The sequence below is a fragment of the Dromiciops gliroides genome, chromosome 5, assembly GCF_019393635.1.
Source record: "Dromiciops gliroides isolate mDroGli1 chromosome 5, mDroGli1.pri, whole genome shotgun sequence".
NCBI classification, from domain to species: Eukaryota; Metazoa; Chordata; class Mammalia; order Microbiotheria; family Microbiotheriidae; genus Dromiciops; species Dromiciops gliroides.
The window spans coordinates 187,206,334-187,224,207 of record NC_057865.1 but is presented as its reverse complement, the minus strand read 5'-3'; the positions used below and the strand labels follow the sequence as shown (position 1 = coordinate 187,224,207).

General features: G+C 38.0%; 1 protein-coding gene across 1 annotated transcript in view; it reads right to left on the bottom strand.

The window, feature by feature from the left end:
- Positions 1-541: 541 nt before the first annotated feature.
- Positions 542-17,874, bottom strand: part of RERG (RAS like estrogen regulated growth inhibitor) — a 115,646-nt gene continuing 98,313 nt past the window's right edge. Inside the window, exons 3-5 of the mRNA XM_043968858.1 lie at positions 17,238-17,294; positions 6,702-6,775; positions 542-5,500 (exon numbers count right to left, since the gene is read on the bottom strand). Of these exons, the coding sequence (XP_043824793.1) occupies positions 5,093-5,500; positions 6,702-6,775; positions 17,238-17,294 (539 nt within the window). The 3' untranslated portion in view covers positions 542-5,092. The remainder of the gene's footprint in view (positions 5,501-6,701; positions 6,776-17,237; positions 17,295-17,874) is intronic.

Here is a 17,874-nt window from a genome sequence, read left to right as displayed (position 1 = left end):
AGGTGGCCTACGAAGGGAACCTCAGGGCCTGTAAGCTCCTACCACAGCTTTACCAGCTCTTTTCCTTTGGCAGTGCTCAGTCAAGTTACCTTTCTCATCATTCTGGACAGTCACTACTCTGACCCCCAAACACTTGAGACATTGTAGGAGGTGGCATTTGAAGGAAACTAGGAATTTTAAGAAGTGAAGAAAAGGAAGGAGTCCCTTCCAGGCCTGGAGGGGAATTCTTCTGCAAAGATAAGGAGATAGATAATGGGTGGAATGTTTGTATCTGCAGAAGATTAAGGGAACTGATTTGGCTGGATTGCAAAGTGCAAGAAGGGGAATGTAATGCATAATAAAGGCAGAAAGGAAGGTTGAAGCCGGTTGGGTATGTTATAGAGGGGATTCATTTTCAAGTATGGGTTCCATCAGATAATTTCTGAAGCTCCTTCCTGTTCTCAAATTGTTATTCTTTAACTATTACCAATATGACCAGAAGAAAGAATACAAAAGACACAACAGTATGTGTGAAAATGATACCTTTTATTATAATCTCGGTATTTCAAATAAAATAAGTTAGTTACACCAAAATTTCAAAATGCATTGGTGAATCAAAGCTTCAACCTTACAAATGGTTTATACATATATCTACGCATTTATATATATGTTTGTGTGTGTATATATATATATATATATATATATATACCTACACACATATATGTAAAAGTCATACGGACATTTTCCTCTAAAATAAAGTGCCAGAATTTTTAGATTTGGAGATATGACAGGGAAAATGAGTCACTTATTTTAGTAAAGAGTAATGAAAAGTTTAAAAAAGAACATAATTTTTATGTTTTTGTTTTTTGTTTTTGCAGGGCAATGAGGGTTAAGTGACTTGCCCAGGGTCACACAGCTAGTAAGTGTTAAGTGTCTGAGGCCGGATTTGAACTCAGGTCCTCCTGAATCCAGGGCTGGTGCTTTATCCACTGCGCCACCTAGCTGCCCCCAAGAACATAATTTTTAAACACAAAGCCCTATCATTTCTTATTTTGAGAGTATAGGTTAATGGACTGGACTGAGTGATATAGCTGAATCCCCATTATTCATGCATTGATTATTAAATTCTTTGAGAGCAGGGGTTCCTTTTCTTGTATTTGAATCCCCAGAAAGTAGCACAATTCCTGGCGCACAGCAAATGCTTAATGAATGTTCACTGATTAAAGTTGTTACTGCATATCTGGTACTTTGGTCTCCCCTCTTTCCTACTGCTATGTCCTTTCTTCTCCTCCTCTCATCCCTCTTTTGAAACTTCACTTTCCTTTGCCACTTTTGCCAGAGGTGAAAAATCAGGAAAAAACAAGAGGGAAAAATTAAACACCCTCCCTCCCCCAGGAATTCCAATGAGTGTGTAAGGGTCTATATGCATGAGATTACTGGATCAAAGGAAGTTTCAAACTTATCTGTGGGTGCTATTTATCCAAATGGACCTCACTGCCATAGATGAGTTTGAGTTGACTATAGGAAGTTTTGAATCTTAGCCTGAACTCTGTGAAAATAAACCTTGCCACTATTTTAAATTGAGGTTTAATTTAAATTAAAGCTGACATTGCCAATTGAGCTTTAGGAGTTCCTCTACTAGGAAAGAAATATCCATTCTTCCATATTTGCTGATGTATTAATACATACCACTGTTAAAAGTTTGTAGTTTCAATAATAGAATATGATATACAAATTGATATGGCATATCAATTCATTTCACATGCATTTCTAACTGTAATGAAATGGAACTTTTTTATGCATGAAGTACCTTGATTTTACTTGGTTGACCAAGAATTAATAAATAAATTCCACTGTGAAATCATATATATTTTTATCTTACTTATCTAGTAATTTTCCTTATCACTGGATGGCCCATGTGGTCCATTATTACTCCACAACCTTATTTTAACCAAGAGCTTCTTCCTCTTCTTCAACTTAATCACTTACTAGCTCTATCAAAAAAATAAAAAATAAAAATGTCCTATTTTGTTTTTCCTACTTTTCCCATTTTTATTGTGGAGATTCTAATGAGCATGAAAAATATTCAACAGGTAGTTAGCAGCAGGCAAACAAGAGGCCTGAACTTACTAAAATATTCTAGAAAATAAGATTCCATTTTTCCTCCATACCATTTTGTCCATGTTTCCATAAAATATCTGCACTACCCTGTATACTGTATAGGGAAAGGTCTTGCTAAAACTTATAAACTGCTGGGATTAAAAAAAAAAATGTGTGCTAAATTAAAGCCAATCCACCACAAGTAAATTGTGAAACAAATGAGCAGGGGTAGATCAAAAGAGGAAAGTGTCAGCACATGGCCCCAGAATTGAAAACAACAAAATATGACTATTTGTGTGTTCTCAAGAGGCATGATGGATGGGGAGCTGGGCTCATGTGCTCACACTCCAAAGACCTGTCTGCTTCTTCCTCTAACACAGTTTCATTAAGTCATTTAACCTGTCAGTGAGCCAGGCAATTTTTCTCAGGCTAGAAGTTGTAGAGAAAGTGCCTATTTCATTGGAAGAGAAAGTTCCTTACTGGGGAACTCCCAGGAATTCACAGGTTTAGTTTCTTTTTTTTTTTAAAAAAAAGCCTATGTGTGTGCCTTGTTGAGAGGGAAGATGTTTAATATCATTTGTAATTTTGCACTTTTGACTCTTTGGTGTTTTCTGACTTCCTCAAGCCAATGAAATAAGAACTGTTAGAATGGAAAGCATACTGTAAACACTTCCAAAAGCTGTACCCTAGTTTTCTGTTCTACTATGAGCCAAAATTTAGCATCAACAATCTACCTTTAAAACATAGCTCAAAGATGCAAGAAAATCACTTCCTTATAAATGGCTAGATTCCTGTCACAAGCTTGCTCCCCAGACACATTCTTCATCAATCTTCACTAATGGCTGAAATAAACAAGCTTCCCATAGTGGGTTGAGTGCAGGACTTAGAAATGAGCCTCAGTATCACCCTCCAGAAATGGGGGATAACAATACTTTTAGTAGCTACTTCAAAGGACTGTTTTGAAGCTCAAATAAAAAAAAAAAAGGTGTATGTGAAGCATTTTTCAAACTTTAAAGCACTATATTAAGTATGTGGTATTAATATCAGCATCCATGGCCGGTAAAAGTCTGCCCAAAGGAATCATATTGCTTTCCCTGGGAATTTTATTACTTCCTCTTACTGCTTATAGGGTAGACATCTTCTCTAAGAATCTCTGAAGATAAACTCTAAACTAAATTTAAGCAAAAGAAAAGGTGATTTTTATTAGCTACAGTAAGATAAGGATTCTTTTCTTTTTAAAGGCACCCCTCCAACCTAAATGGAAACCCAAATTATCAGATAGTTTTAAAACAATCTTTGTAAATGAAGATCAAGATATAGACAACAGCTTGAAATTTTAAAAATTCAACTGTACATAAAATAATATAACCTCATGGTTCAAGTTTAAAATATTTTTAGTGTCACAAGGCAATGAGTGACCATTTAGATGATGTTTCAGAACTTCTTTTATCTACTGTAATCAATCATTGAAAAAGTTTTGTGAATAAAGAGTTCTCCTGGTTTTCTTTCTCCCATTCTCCTGTTCTCCCCTCTCTCTCTCTCTCTCTTTCCCTCTCTCTCTCTCACTCACTAGCTCGCTCTCCCCACTGGTTATCGTGGAATTGTCTTCTAAACCATTAGTCTTGATACAGACATTGATAATCACTACCCTTGTGAAAATTCATTTTTACATATGCTCAGGTATACTTCAATGCCTCTTGACTCTAGACCACATCTTAAAATGTCTTCATGATTTGCCATAGTCAAAAAATTAATCATCAATCTTTTGAGGTTGTGCTTCTCTGAATTAGTTAGACTGATACCATCTGTCCAGCATAAGAAATCTTTCTAGCTTGGCTTTGAGAACCCACAGCTAAGATGATGATGTACATGTCAAAATATGGCTTTACTGGTATATTACTGTAAAAATATACAAGGAAATACTACCCTTTCCAAGGTTCTTGCAAATAATATAGTTTGGAAATAAATGCTCACAAGATCTCTGACCTACCAGGTCTAAGATAAACATTCTTAAAGTGAAAGGTGTATCAGATTCAGTTTAATTGGGAGTCATTTAGAATTTTAGTTAATCAGTTTAGTGAATCTAGGCCCCCCCAAATATTTTTTATTATATATTGCCCCAAATTTTCCAGGTTGTGTAACCTCACAGCTACATTTAAAAAATTAATTTATTTGCATAGTAATCTTCAAAAGAAAGGGTTCTCTATCTTCATATTCAAGATAATTTTTGTTTTTCCCATCAGGCAATGGATGTCTATTGTGAATGTCAATTGGCTGCATATTTCCAAGAAAGTAGGAAGAGGACAAATTTTGGACATGAAGGACAGTACTTTCTAACACCAATTACTTGAAACTTTCAATTTAATGAGGTGGGGACAAGAGAATAGGGAAAAGGTTGTTTTGGGGGTAGTTTGTAAGTGAAAATGAATCTGATAGGTCTTTCAGTTATGGTACAGATAATGGTATCCCTATTTTGGGCACAGGAAAAAAGGGCTGAGAAATGTTTCCAGCCCCAGCATGAGGGATCTTGTTTTAGTCATTTTGATCATCACACAGCTATTCATACAGTCTATTCATGGAAAAGGATCCTGCCGATCAGGTGATGATAGAACCCACTCCACAAATGGAAGTCAAATTCTACCATGGAAAGGGAAGAGTTGCCTTGGAATGGACTCCAGTCCCAGACCTGTACTAATTTGAAGTGACTTTCTGAAAGACAGCCAATCCTATTTGTACAGGCCATATCGTAAAACAGAATGCACTATATACAAACAGAAAACCTGAAAACCTTAAAAGCATAAACACACTGTAATAACTGAAGTATTAGAGCCTAGGGGACAGAATCCCCACTTTGCCAAAAGAGGTAAAAGTGTAGTTTCTTTTCTTTTCAGAGATGGAAGAATAGGCAGGGAGGAGAGAGGGAGAGAGAGGGAGATGGAGGAGAGAGAAAGAAACAACCATCTGGCCATTGCCACCCCTGCTGGAGCATGGATTCTCTGGGAAAAGCAGCCCTTTAACTGCTGATTTTGGTGAGCATCTTGTTAATTGCCTGCTTAACATGTGTGGTGGAGCTTCTTCTCCTTGTCTTACCCTGGACCATCTTCCGACGCCGGACCTCCCGGCACAGCTCGTAGAAAACCTCTGTGATATTCCCTTCTCCGGTGCAAGCTGAACATTCATAAAATGCACAGGCCAGGTCAGTAGCCAGCTTCTCTCCTTCTTCTGTACTAACTTGCCTAGAATGGTCTAGGTCAGCTTTGTTCCCCACTAAGATCAGAGTCACATTCTTGGGCTTTTTGATCTCATCCAGCAAGTTCTTAAGTGGGAGCACATCCTCAAAGCTTCCCCGGTCAGTAATGTCATAGACCAGCACAAAACCTTCTCCCCATCTCACGTGTCCTTCCCTTTGAATAGCGTCCTCCTGTTGACAGAGAAATGACAGTTGGGGAGCTTGAAGAGAATAGCATTAAGAATACTCTACAATGTCTTTCCTTAATTAGTATCAGCTGTTCAATGCTACACAGCTTTGCAAGCTTAAAAAATCATTCAGTAGTATGCACTTTCTCAGACAGCATGGATAGTAGAACCACAATAATTTATTATCAGTAACCATGCCATACCCTGTCAGCTCAGGACACCCATCCTATAGGTCCTGCTCTGCTCACCAGCCTCATGGAGCAGACCACACTTTACTTCTCAGCTATCTCTCTACTAAAGAACTCACTTGTGTTTGGGCATCCTCTGTACCCTTCCTCCAGATGTCCAGGTCTGAAATAATCAAGTCAATATTTACATCATTACTAGAAATGATGTGTCAATTAACTTCCCTCCACTCACCATCCTTGAAACTTTCCAAAGCAAAAATGCCCTTCCAGGGCCACCACAATCTTTATGTGTTGTCCGGTCATTTTAGAATATAAGCCTCCTGTGGGCAGCAACTGTCTTTGCTTTTGTTTGTACACCCAGCTGTAGCACAGTAAGTGCTACATGGTAAGTGTTTGGTAAATCTTTTTCATTCATTCAATTTATATGAAACCTTCCTCCTAAATGAGATAAGTGTCCAAATTTTATTTGTCTTTTAAAGTTTACATCCCAAACTTTCAGCAGTTAGAAGGTGTGTATGTATGTGTGTGTGTTTAAGTGTGCAAGTGCGTGTGTGCACGAGCATGTGTGGTGTGTGTACATGTGTGTGACCAGGGTGTGGCAGGAACCTCAGAGGATAAGTAACAAAGAGAGTGTTTGTAAACCTGCCTAAGAGCAGTGGAAAATGCTGTAGCCTCCTTTATTAGACCATAGCTCCTCAAATTCCTATCAGGGACTGTCATTTTTCATCTTGGCATCATCAGTAGCCTGATCAGTAACTTGCATAAGGTATGCACTTAACAAGAATTGAATTGCATTGTACTAGCTGTAAAGACTGTCACAGTGCTGACAGTGGTATATTAAATGTCTAGATAGTTTGGGTGAAGCACTTCTTTAGTCATCGATGCAGACTCCTTTATAAGTGTTCAGTTTTATCAGTTTTACTACTTATTTATCTTCCCCAGGCTTTATTTATCAAACCCCATCCTTGTTGTACAATTTCATCAAGGATTGCTTTAGTGGAACCCCTCCTTGCCTACCTGACCAGCTGTGTCTAGTATGTCCATGGAAAGAACTTCATCATCAATTGTTGCTTGATGTCGATAAGTTGATTCTGGGGACAGAAAAAAAAAAAGGACGAGAGAAGATGATATTAATGAGATAAATTTGGTTCCTAAGACTCAGATGAACACAAATGGAAATGCATTTTTTGTGTTTGTGTATATGTATGTGGTATATTGGTTTGTAATTCTAGAAGACAGGAATGGTGTCTGCTCTTTTTATTTCTCTTGAGCTTCGGGGTGCTCTGTACATAACATGCAGTCAATATATTTGTTGAGATGAAGTGAGTGAAGCCAGTGTCACTTCACTTACTATAATATGATCAGATACTCACAGCAATGATTAAAACAGTGTAAGAAAAAATGAGAATTCCAGCTCACACCCTCAATTACCTAGAAGTGTATACTGACTTCTGTCTCACTATGTTTTATGTATGCAGAGGAGAGTATATGTGTGTGAGTGAGAATGTGTGCATGTGTGTGTGAAAGGAGAGACACAGAGAGACAGATAAAGAAGAAAAAGGACTAGGCAAAGAAGAGTGGAGGTAATAATAATACTTATTTAGTGCTTACTATGTGCCAGGGACTATGCTAAGTGCTCTATAATTATTATGTTATTTGATCCTTACAACAACCCCTGAGGGCAGGTGCTATTATTAACCCCATTTTATAGAAGAGGAAACTGAGGCAAACAGAGACTAAGTGATCTGCCCTGATAAGTGTCTGAAGCTGGATTTGAACTAGGGTCTTCCCAACTCCAGGCATGGTATGTTATCCAACTGTACCAACTCTGAAAAAAAATGTATATAACATTTATGATGTGCCAGGCACTGTACTTTAGAATGATTATCTCATCTGATCCTCTCAACAGCCCTGAGAAGTATGTGCTATTATTACTCCCATTTTATGGATAAAGAAACTGGGGTGACCAGAGCTAAGTGAGTTGCCTGGGGTCACACAGCTGAGTCTTTGAGGTCATATTTGAACTCAGGTCTTTCCATCTAAAGGTCTGGTCCTCTATTCACTGTACCACATAGCTGCCCTATATATGCACCAACTCCAAGTGTCACACATGTGTTCTCAGTAGGCAGGAGATTGTTAATTTCAGGCTAGAGTTTGGGGAACCAGGACCACCAAAGTATAACACTGGAGATGACTATTCCCTCTTTTCTTCATGTCCCTCTATTGAAGTATAAATCCTTTTCTATCGAGGAAGCTGCTTTCCCCTTCTGTTGATAATACCTGTCCATCCCAAATGTAGATTCTACTCCCCACTCCCATCTCCCCAAAAAGGCACACGTGTAACTGGGTTTAAATATCTATACCCTACACGATGAGCATGAACTCTAAGCTTCAGAATGGCTCTGAACTAATGGTCAGTCCAAGTGCTGAAAAGAGATGAAAAGAGATGAGCAGAGCAGAAGGACTGAGGCACTAGTGGACAAAGAAGTGGTCCAGAGCTGGCATTTGGAAATCTGGTGGATTTTAGTACACTGGGATGAATGGGAGCTTAAGGTTGAGTGACTGGTGTCACCTTTTAAGGGCACTGCACCACTGATGGCTCGATGTGGACTAGATTCTGCTGCTTTGAGGGAGAGTAAGAGTTCTAAGCTGCCCAGAGCATGATGGGTCATGCTGGGAAGAGATTACAAAGCACTATGGGAGGCTGCTGCAGGTGAAACGACTGTAAGTAACTGCAACCCTTCCCTTCCCCATCTGAAGACTGACAGGGAATGATTCGTCTGAACACATGAACGCGTGAATGGCTCTTCTCCACTATCTCTCTGCTTCAAGCCTCCCTTCACACGCAGCCAAAGAGATCTGCCTAATGTACAGGTCTAACCATGCCATGACTCAATAAACTCCAGTGGTTCTTACTGTCTTGAGGATCAAATATAGATTCTCTCACTTGGTATTTAAGACTCTTTACAACCTGGCCTCACTTTACCTTTGCAACCTTATTATATTCCCTTCATGTACTCTATAGACTAGATTTACAGGCCTACATGCTGTTGTTCTTATGAAATAATCATAATCATACCTATATAGTCATATCATAATAAAACATAGAAACAGCTAACATTTACATAGCAGCTATTATTTGCCAGGCACTGTACCATGTGCTTTACAAATATTATCTCATTTGATGCTGGAAAGAACACTAAAAGGTAGTTGGTATCACCGTCCCCATTTTACAGTTGAGGAAACTGAGGCAAGCTGAGGTTAAGTGATTCACTCAATGTTACACAGCTAGTCTCTAAGGGCAGAATCGAACCCAGGTCTTCCTAATTTCAGGCTAAGTCCTTTCTCTCCTGAGTCATCTAGCTGCTCCATCTCTTTTCTTCATGCTTTGTACTAGTTGACTGGCATGTATGGAATGCACTCCCTCCTCTCTGCTGTCCTTCAAGACACACCTGAAGCACCACCTTTTGCAACTCTTTTGTATGGTGTGTGTGTGTGTGTGTGTGTGTGTGTGTGTGTGTATGTATGTATGTATATATAAATCACATACATATATATATGTATGCACATATGCAAATTCTCTCCCCTTTCAGAATATAAAATATATGCTCCTTGAGCATATATATTTTGCTTCTGTTTTTGCACAGAGAGCACCTCCCCCTAACTTTGTGGGGCTGAAATCTGAGCTTACTTGTCTTCAAAAAGACTACCTCACTTGCTGGCAGTTCCTTGAACTCTCTTGCCTGAACAAAATCCATTCCACTTGAGAGCAAAGACATAACCCCCAACCTGCAGCCTAGACTCCAGGGCAGTGCCTAACCTTGGGAATATTCTAAGCATCTTCCATCTTTGTCAATGCAGCTTCCATCTCCTAATACCCCTAAAGTGACCAAACTCATCCTGCTTGCTGCTCTCCCAAACTAACATACTTCTCTTCATTCTGAACCAACTTTCTCTGGTACTCCGAGACCTAGTTTCTCCCCAGTGACATGGCACTACCAGTCATTTTCTCTAGCACTAGCTGTGCTTCTTTAACCCTCATCACCTTGGTTCTAGAGGGGGAGTTTAGAATACTCTTTGTTCTCTACCTCTACTACTGGACACCTTTGATGCTGTAATCAATCACTTAGAAACCTCTCTTCCTCTGAAGTCTCACCCAATCTGGATCATGGCTGCTGTCATTTTCCATATTTTCTTAAGGAGTTTAGTACCTGGTTTATGGGCTTTCTCTCTTCCCCAACTCCTGCATTTATGCCAGAAGACTTAAATCTATATCAATACACACATATATTATAACACACATTATTATTAATATATTATCATTATTTATATATCAGCATGTACATGTCAACGTTCTCTCAAACAGACTGCCCTCTTAGTTCATCAATCTTCTCAAATTCCACAAGCTCTGTTTTCCCAATCTATTTCAGCCACACACACAGAGATGGTCCTGCAATTGATCTTACAATCACCTACAAAGGCTCCACTTGTTTGATAAAAAACTTGGAAATGCCTCAGATAATCATAATTTCCTATCATTTGATATTTACCTGCACCTTACTCCTCTTAAACCTAGTCTCTGACCTCCCTATGACTTCCAAACCATTTACCCCTCAGAACTCTCTCTGGGGCATGGGCTATTTCATTTTGCCTCTGTAGCTCTAAGATTTAGCAGAGGGCCTGGCACTTGGGGGCACCCAATACATGTCTGTTGTTGGATTGATTTCCCAACCATTCTGTAAAAAAAGGACACATCTGTTCTTTTTTGTCATTTAGCTCTCTAGCGTGCCATTTACAGCCAGAGTTCTCAAAGAAATATTCTGCCTTAATCATTTTTATCATCAATGCTCCAGTTTGACCCTGGAGAGCCACAGGAAATGTCACACATGCTGCAGGCACATATTCATCCCCCGCCTGCTTCTTCCTTTGATGTTCCTTGTGGTGTCCCTTATCCTTGTATCTTTGCTGGCTCCTTCTTTTAAATGATTAACATTATTATTGAAGCCTTGATGGAAGCCAGAGTTTGGGGCTATATTTCATCTGCTTGCTTCTCAGTCACCTAAAAAATACCAGTGATTTTCACTGTGCCTTCCACAATAAAATAGATATGAATTTCAAACACAGAATCCCTCAGTAAGGAGAAATGAAACATAACAAAAATTATATGAGTTATGTGATCATTTGACTGTTTGCTAACAGAGGGGGAAAAGGGTAAATATAGGAAATATGGAAATGTCTGTTGCAACAGTGACAGTGGGTGGTAGGAGTCATTTTATCTGCTTTGAATACTAGCTTTACACAAGTGTGTATATTTTATTTGGACTGATTTCTTTTCTCATTAAAGACTCTGCTTCTTTTCAGCGAACTCATTAGGACTTTTGCCTACAAGGGCTTCATGCATATATATTAGAGTTTTTCTTTGCTTTAAAAATGTCTTTTTATTGTTACATTTTGCTCTGACACAACAGCTACTACTCCATATAGAAAGACTCCTCCCTCCACAAAAACAATGTATATTTCTTGAAAACAGATGAGCAAAACCACCTAGTAATTTTGAGTGATTGTACATAGTTTTTCCCCCACTTTTGTAGTTGATTGTTAACAGAAAGAAAAAATGTGATTTAAAATTTTGTTGCCTCTTTTTATATTTCTTCTATTTACATTATTGTATTCATGGTGTTTATTATTCTTTTGTCACACCTTTCTTTATTTTGCATCAATTTATGCCAGTCTTCCTATAATTCTCAGAAATCTCGATTATTCTATTGGAACTGGAAATTAATGAGATTATGCCCTCTTTTCCTGCAAGACTTTTGCCCTTGTATTCTCATGCTTTACTCTGAATTGCCAATTTGCATTTTTAATATTTGCTTCTAATTGCGTGGCTCACATCTGGTGTCACCCAAATATCTTAGGACCTGATCACTTACAAATGAAGAAAGCTGTACCTGTGCATGCCTATCAGAACAAACAAACAAAAAAACCCAAACAACAAAAAAAACCCCTACTTTTATTGGTAAGAGAAAGTACTGAAAACGACTTGGTATTATAGAAAGGGTTAAAGTGAATTCTCCACATTGTTTTCTTCTGATTAAAGCAAAGGCTGTCTACTCATGTAGAATATGCCAGAATGGATGACTGGAAGAAAAGGAATTATTATTTGGTCTAAAATAGAAGATCCAGACATTGGAAATAATATTATAATATTATGCTCAAACTATTTCTTGATGAAATGATAGATTTTACAATAACTGGTGGTAACAATTATAAAACTGCTGCTAGCTTCCTCAAAGGTGGGCTGCAAGTAGACAGTGTTTCTGTGTTCCTCCCCTGCACTGAAGCTATCACATGTCCTCTGTGTACCTCTGTCAGGCATGCTTTATTACTGCAGCTAGTGAAAGACAAGGAGCATTGCAGATGTGCAGAATTCATCTAAGGACCTTCTGAAGCATAAACATTTTCTGGAATTAAGAGAATGAGTTGCTTCAAATGCACTTATTTGCAGATGATGCACTAATTGCACTAGACCTTCAGAATAAGATCTCCTCAATAAGATCAATGGCAACTCAAAAGTTATTATACTACAAAGAAAAACCAAGTAGATGAAGAAATTTAGCCTCAGGAGCTTCCTTACTAGCTATATGACCCTGGGCAGAGTTTCTTCATCTGTAAAATGGGAATACTAATAGCACCTACCTCTTAGGCTTATTATGAAGATCAGATGAGTTAATATTTGTAAAGCAATTTGCAAACCTTAAAGTGCTATATAATTATTATTGTTATTATTATTATTCAGATGATGACATGCAGTTCTATGGGAAGACAACCGAATTCATCCATAAATACATATATAGCATAAAAAGGCACCTTGGATGGATAACTCAACAGAGCTAAATAGGAAGGGAGAGGATGTATTGCTTTTGCTAAATGACAGAAAACTTTCAATGATCCCAAGTTCCTATATGATGCCAAAGACCACCTAATCATATTTTCAGAAGAGCTAAACTGCAGGTGATCCAAGGGGCTAAAGTAGCCAATAATGAGATGCATGCAATAAATGGAATAAAAGGTATAACTGTAATAATAATGATAAAAATAACAAGTGGCATTTATACAATATTTGAAGGTGCATAAAGAGCTTTAAATTGCATTATTTCATTTGATCCTCACAATAGCCCAGTGAAGTAGGCCTTTATTATTATTTCCATTACAGATGAAAACACTGAGGCAGGGAGATGTTCACATGACTTGCTTAGAGTCCTACTGCCTAGGGAGTATCTGATTGAGGATTTGAACTCAAGACTTCCTGACTCTGATTCCATGCTCAGGACTCTATGTACTCGAAGCACCATCTGACCACTTCAAGTCATCAAGAACATGTTATACCTGGGAAGACTTACATGAACTGATGCAGAGTTGAAGTGAGCAGAACCAGGAGAAGGTTGTACAGAGTTACAGCAACATTGTGTGATGATCAACTGTGAAAGATTTAGCTCTTCTTACCAATACAATGATTCAAGACAATCCCAAAGGACTCAAGATGAAGTATACTATTCACCTCCAGAGAAAGAACTGATATTATCTGAATACAGACTAAAGCATGCCTTTTTTCACTTTCATTCATTCTTTTTCTTTTATTAAAATCTCCTTGTGCATAATGAGTAAAATGGAAATGTTTTACATGATTGTACATATATAATCTATATGTGCTTATCGTCTCAAGGAGGGGGGAGGGCAGGGGTAGGGAATGAAGGATAGAATTTGGAACTCAAAACTTAAAAAAACCCAACTCAAATAAGAATTTGTTTTAACATGTAATTGGGGAAAACTATATATGCATATGTATATGTAAATAAAAATATAAAAATAAATGCATGTATGTATATATGTATGTGTGTATAACATGTCACAAAGGCAGAATCCTAACTATGAGGGGTGAGAGAGAGGGATTAAAGATAGACAGACCACCCAAAAGCTGACCCAGTATCCATTAAAAAGGAACAGACTCCAATAAAGGTGATCTCCTATGGGGAGATCTCCTATGGATGACTCAGGAAAGGCTAAGGTTGAGAAGCACACAGAAGCCACCTTTACTGGAAGAGTAAACCACTAAGGAGAATATAGATTCATCAGTGTTGAAGTGTCAAGTATGTGATAGGAGTAACTAAATTGGGCATAGAGCCTTTCTAAATCTATAGCAGAACATTAATTTTCTTCAGTCCTTCCTCAGAAATGGACAAACTGGCAAATGAGCAATTTTTCCTATGGTTATGAAAAAGATGCAGAACTCTGGGCATTTTGATTAATATGCTTCTTTGTTGGGCTCATATCACTTCATTTTTTCTAAACATCTATTCTTCATTTGTAAACTGAAGGGGTTGGGCTAGCTGACCTCTATGTTGTTGCCTTGTTCTAACATTCTATAGAGTCTATGTTCCCAAGCACCAAATGGATAGTCCTTGAATGCTGGTATTGAGACCAATAACCTAGGAAACCAAGGATTTGATAGAGGTAAATAGCTCCTTTTATGCTATCTTCTAAAATACAAGTACCTCTGAAATTCTGGCTGTACTTCAACTGTGGACTGGGTAGATGGATTGGGAATTGCTTAGCTTGGAGACTGACTGTAAGCTATCAGCCTAAGAAATACAATTCCCAGTGCAAAAGAGTTAATGAAATCCTGGTCTAAGAGTGAGTCAGAGATTTGACACTCTTGAGCTTGTAAAGCTTCTGATCAAAGCTTTGGTTGCTTAGCAGCTGCATTTAAAATCCATTTTACAATATAGTTTCTTTCATTTTTATATTTGGGGATAAGAAGAATATGTCAAAAAAAATCCGTTTATAGATTCCCATTGGTAGCAAATATCTTGTAGAAAAACAAAAAAGGAATTCACGACTACTTAAAACAGCCATCGCTGTTAGCTGATGACTAAAGAGGGACACTTGGAAGAAGACAAATATGTTATGAGCTCATAATCTTTTATTTGTTTTTTCTTTCAATGGAAAGTATTGATTTAACAAATATAATTAATATTTTTCTACTTATTTCTCATAAATCATTTGATTTGAGGAGTATAATCTCTGCAATGATATGCTCATGAAAACAAAGTTCATAGAATCTAGAACTACAAGGGGTCTCAGAGACCATGTAATCCAACCACCTCATTTTATACATAAGGAAACTGAGGTCCAATCAGTCAGATAACCAACAAGAATTTATTAATCATTTACATCTTGCCAAGAACTATGCTAAGTGCTAAGGATATGAAAAATATAGTTCTTGCCCTTAAGAATCTCATATACTAACGAGGGAAAGGAAAGACAACAAACTATGTGGAAGAGAGGTAATGGGATCTGGAACGGTCCTTTGATTCCAGAGACAATGCTCTTCCCACTGCACCATGCTGTATGGAAGCAGGAAGAATTAAAAGATATGAGAAAAATAAAAAATATGAAAATATTTTTAACTGAAAATTTACCTTCAATATTGTGATATATTTTTTGGAGTAATGGCATATATATGTATAATATTAAAGAATAGGCAGAAAGAATTTGTTGAATATGAAAATATCTCATTTAATTTTATCTTGAATATCAGAAAATTATATTTACTAGAATCTATCTCTCTATGGCTTCCATTCATCCATCCATTCATCCATCCATCCATCAATCCATCATTTATCATATGAAAACATCTCCTTTAAAAAGCATTATCAAGGAGTTCTTCTGGCAAAATAGTCACGAGAGGTTATCCATTAGAATGTGAGCTCCCCGAGGCCAGAGACTGTTTTTGTCTTTCTTTGTATTCCCAGGTGGGCTTAATTTAAACAACTCACTGTATAAACCCAGTTTCCTCTCATCAACTCAAAATCGATAAAAATGCTCAAAATAAACTAAAAGAAGAGATAAATTAGGAGAAAGGAAGGAAATTTCTACAGAAAGGGAGAAATGCCCCGATGAGATAATGATAATTAATCATCATAATAACATTTATGTAGCACTTTTTTTTTTTTTGGTGAGGCAATTGGGGGTAAGTGACTTGCCCAGGGTCACACAGCTAGTAAGTGTTAAGTGTCTGAGGTCAGATTTGAACTCAGGTCCTCCTGAATCAAGGGCCGGTGCTCTATCCACTGCACCACCTCGCCGCCCCCTATGTAGCACTTTAAAGTTAGCAAATTGCTTGACATATATTATCTTTTGATTCTCACAACCACCCTAGGAGGTAAGTACTTAGTATTCTTATTAGGCCTATTTTACAGAAGAGCAAACTGAGGCCCAGGAAGGTTAATTAACTTGCCTGGGGTCAAACAACTAGTAAGTATCTGAGGCAGGATTTGAATGTAGGTCTTCCTGACTCCCAGGGTGGTGGTCTATCCACCACACTAGCTATCTCTGAGCAAAGAAAAGGTCTTAATACAATGAAGAAATACCATGGAGTAAGAAAATGTCAAGAAGAATTTCAAGAAAAATAGAATAATTCTGTAATAACTATAGCTAGAATTCTAGATGAGTGGACTATACTGTGGCTACTCATTTCTTTCCCCTGTATATGAACCTCAGCTGTGGAATCACTTTTTAAAAATGTTGATCTTTTTTATTTTTAATTTCTGAAATATAATAAACATTTCCATAACATAGTGTAATAAAAAAACAACTGTGGGATTGTTTACAGATATGATTTTTTCACCTATGTCTACAAAGTGTCTGGAGTATTTTGGGCATAAACAGTATGAAACAGGGATCTAGAAAAGGCCTTTTAGAAGTCTCCATTACATTGTCTAATACAGCATTTCCACAAGGATATCTGAAGAGTTGAAGGCTCTATCATATGGTCTGTCAGTCCTCCTGCCACTGATAAGATCGGGCTCTCCGACTTCCTAAATGGCCTTGGAGAGTGCTGTGTCCTAACATGTCATTGTCCTGAGGCCTATCTGCTGATGAGCCTCTCCAACTCAGCTACACCAGGGTCCTTGGTCAACATACCTAATACATCACTGGGAGACAGTGCAGATACTTTCACTTGCTGTACACCATGCCTAGAACACTGTCCATCCGCATCACCATCTCCTGGCTTCTCTGGCTTACTTCAGGTTCTAGTTAAAATCCCACCTTCTAAAAGATACCCCTTCCTGATCCCCTTGAATGCCAGTGCCTTTTCTCTGTTAAACATCTCCAATTTACCTGTAAATATCTTGTTGGTACAGATTTGTTTGCATGCTGTCTCCCCCATTGCACTGTGAGCTCCTTGACAGCATGGGACTGTCTTTCTTTGTCTCCCCAGTGCTTAGCACAATACTGGGAACATAGTAAGCACTTAATAAATGCTTATTGACAGGGCATACTTGAAGCCTTTTCATGGATAAGAACTGATACAACTTACACTCCAATGGCAAAATTGCTGAGAACACTGGGTTACTATCATATCATAGCAAGGCACTGAAGGGGATACTACTTCAGAGGAAGGTTGAAAGAATAAGGACATAAGAACACTGTAGAAGACGATAAACCATTTTTTCTTTAATGGAAAAAAGGTTAACATGAAACTTGACCTACCGAGGGTTGGGTCATATTCCCAGATGAACCGTTTGGTGAGAAATCTTACTACCAGAGCTGTGGAAGGAAGAAGAGACATTTCAATTGCAAGTTTAAAACTACAATCTACATCTGCACACCAGTTTAAAAGTTTCTTGATGCTACTGCATCTGTCCATGAGGGCAAAGTCTCATCGATCTGCCCCATCCAAATACCTTCTTATAATCATCCCAATTAGGATCACAAATAGGTTAACTGTAATTAATTGTCTTGTTTAATAGGTTAAAGGCATATGAATAAGGCACTTAGGAGCTAATCCTCCATCCAGAAATCTGGTAAATATTTCTAGGTGATTCTGCACACCAGCAATCTTCATGAAGGACAGCTGGTGGCCCAGTAGGCTTGGAGTGAGGAAGACTCATCTTTATGAGTTCAAATCAGGCCTCAGACATTTACTAGCTTTGTGACCCTGGACAAATAACTTAACCTTGTTGGCCTCAGTTGCCTCATCTGTAAAATGAACTGGAGAAGGAAATAGCAAACGGCTCCAAGAAAACCTCAAATGCCGTCATGAAGAGTTGGACGTGACTGAAACAACCATACAACAACAGAAATGACAACAAAAGTTATCTTCAATCCTTCAGTACAGGATATCTCA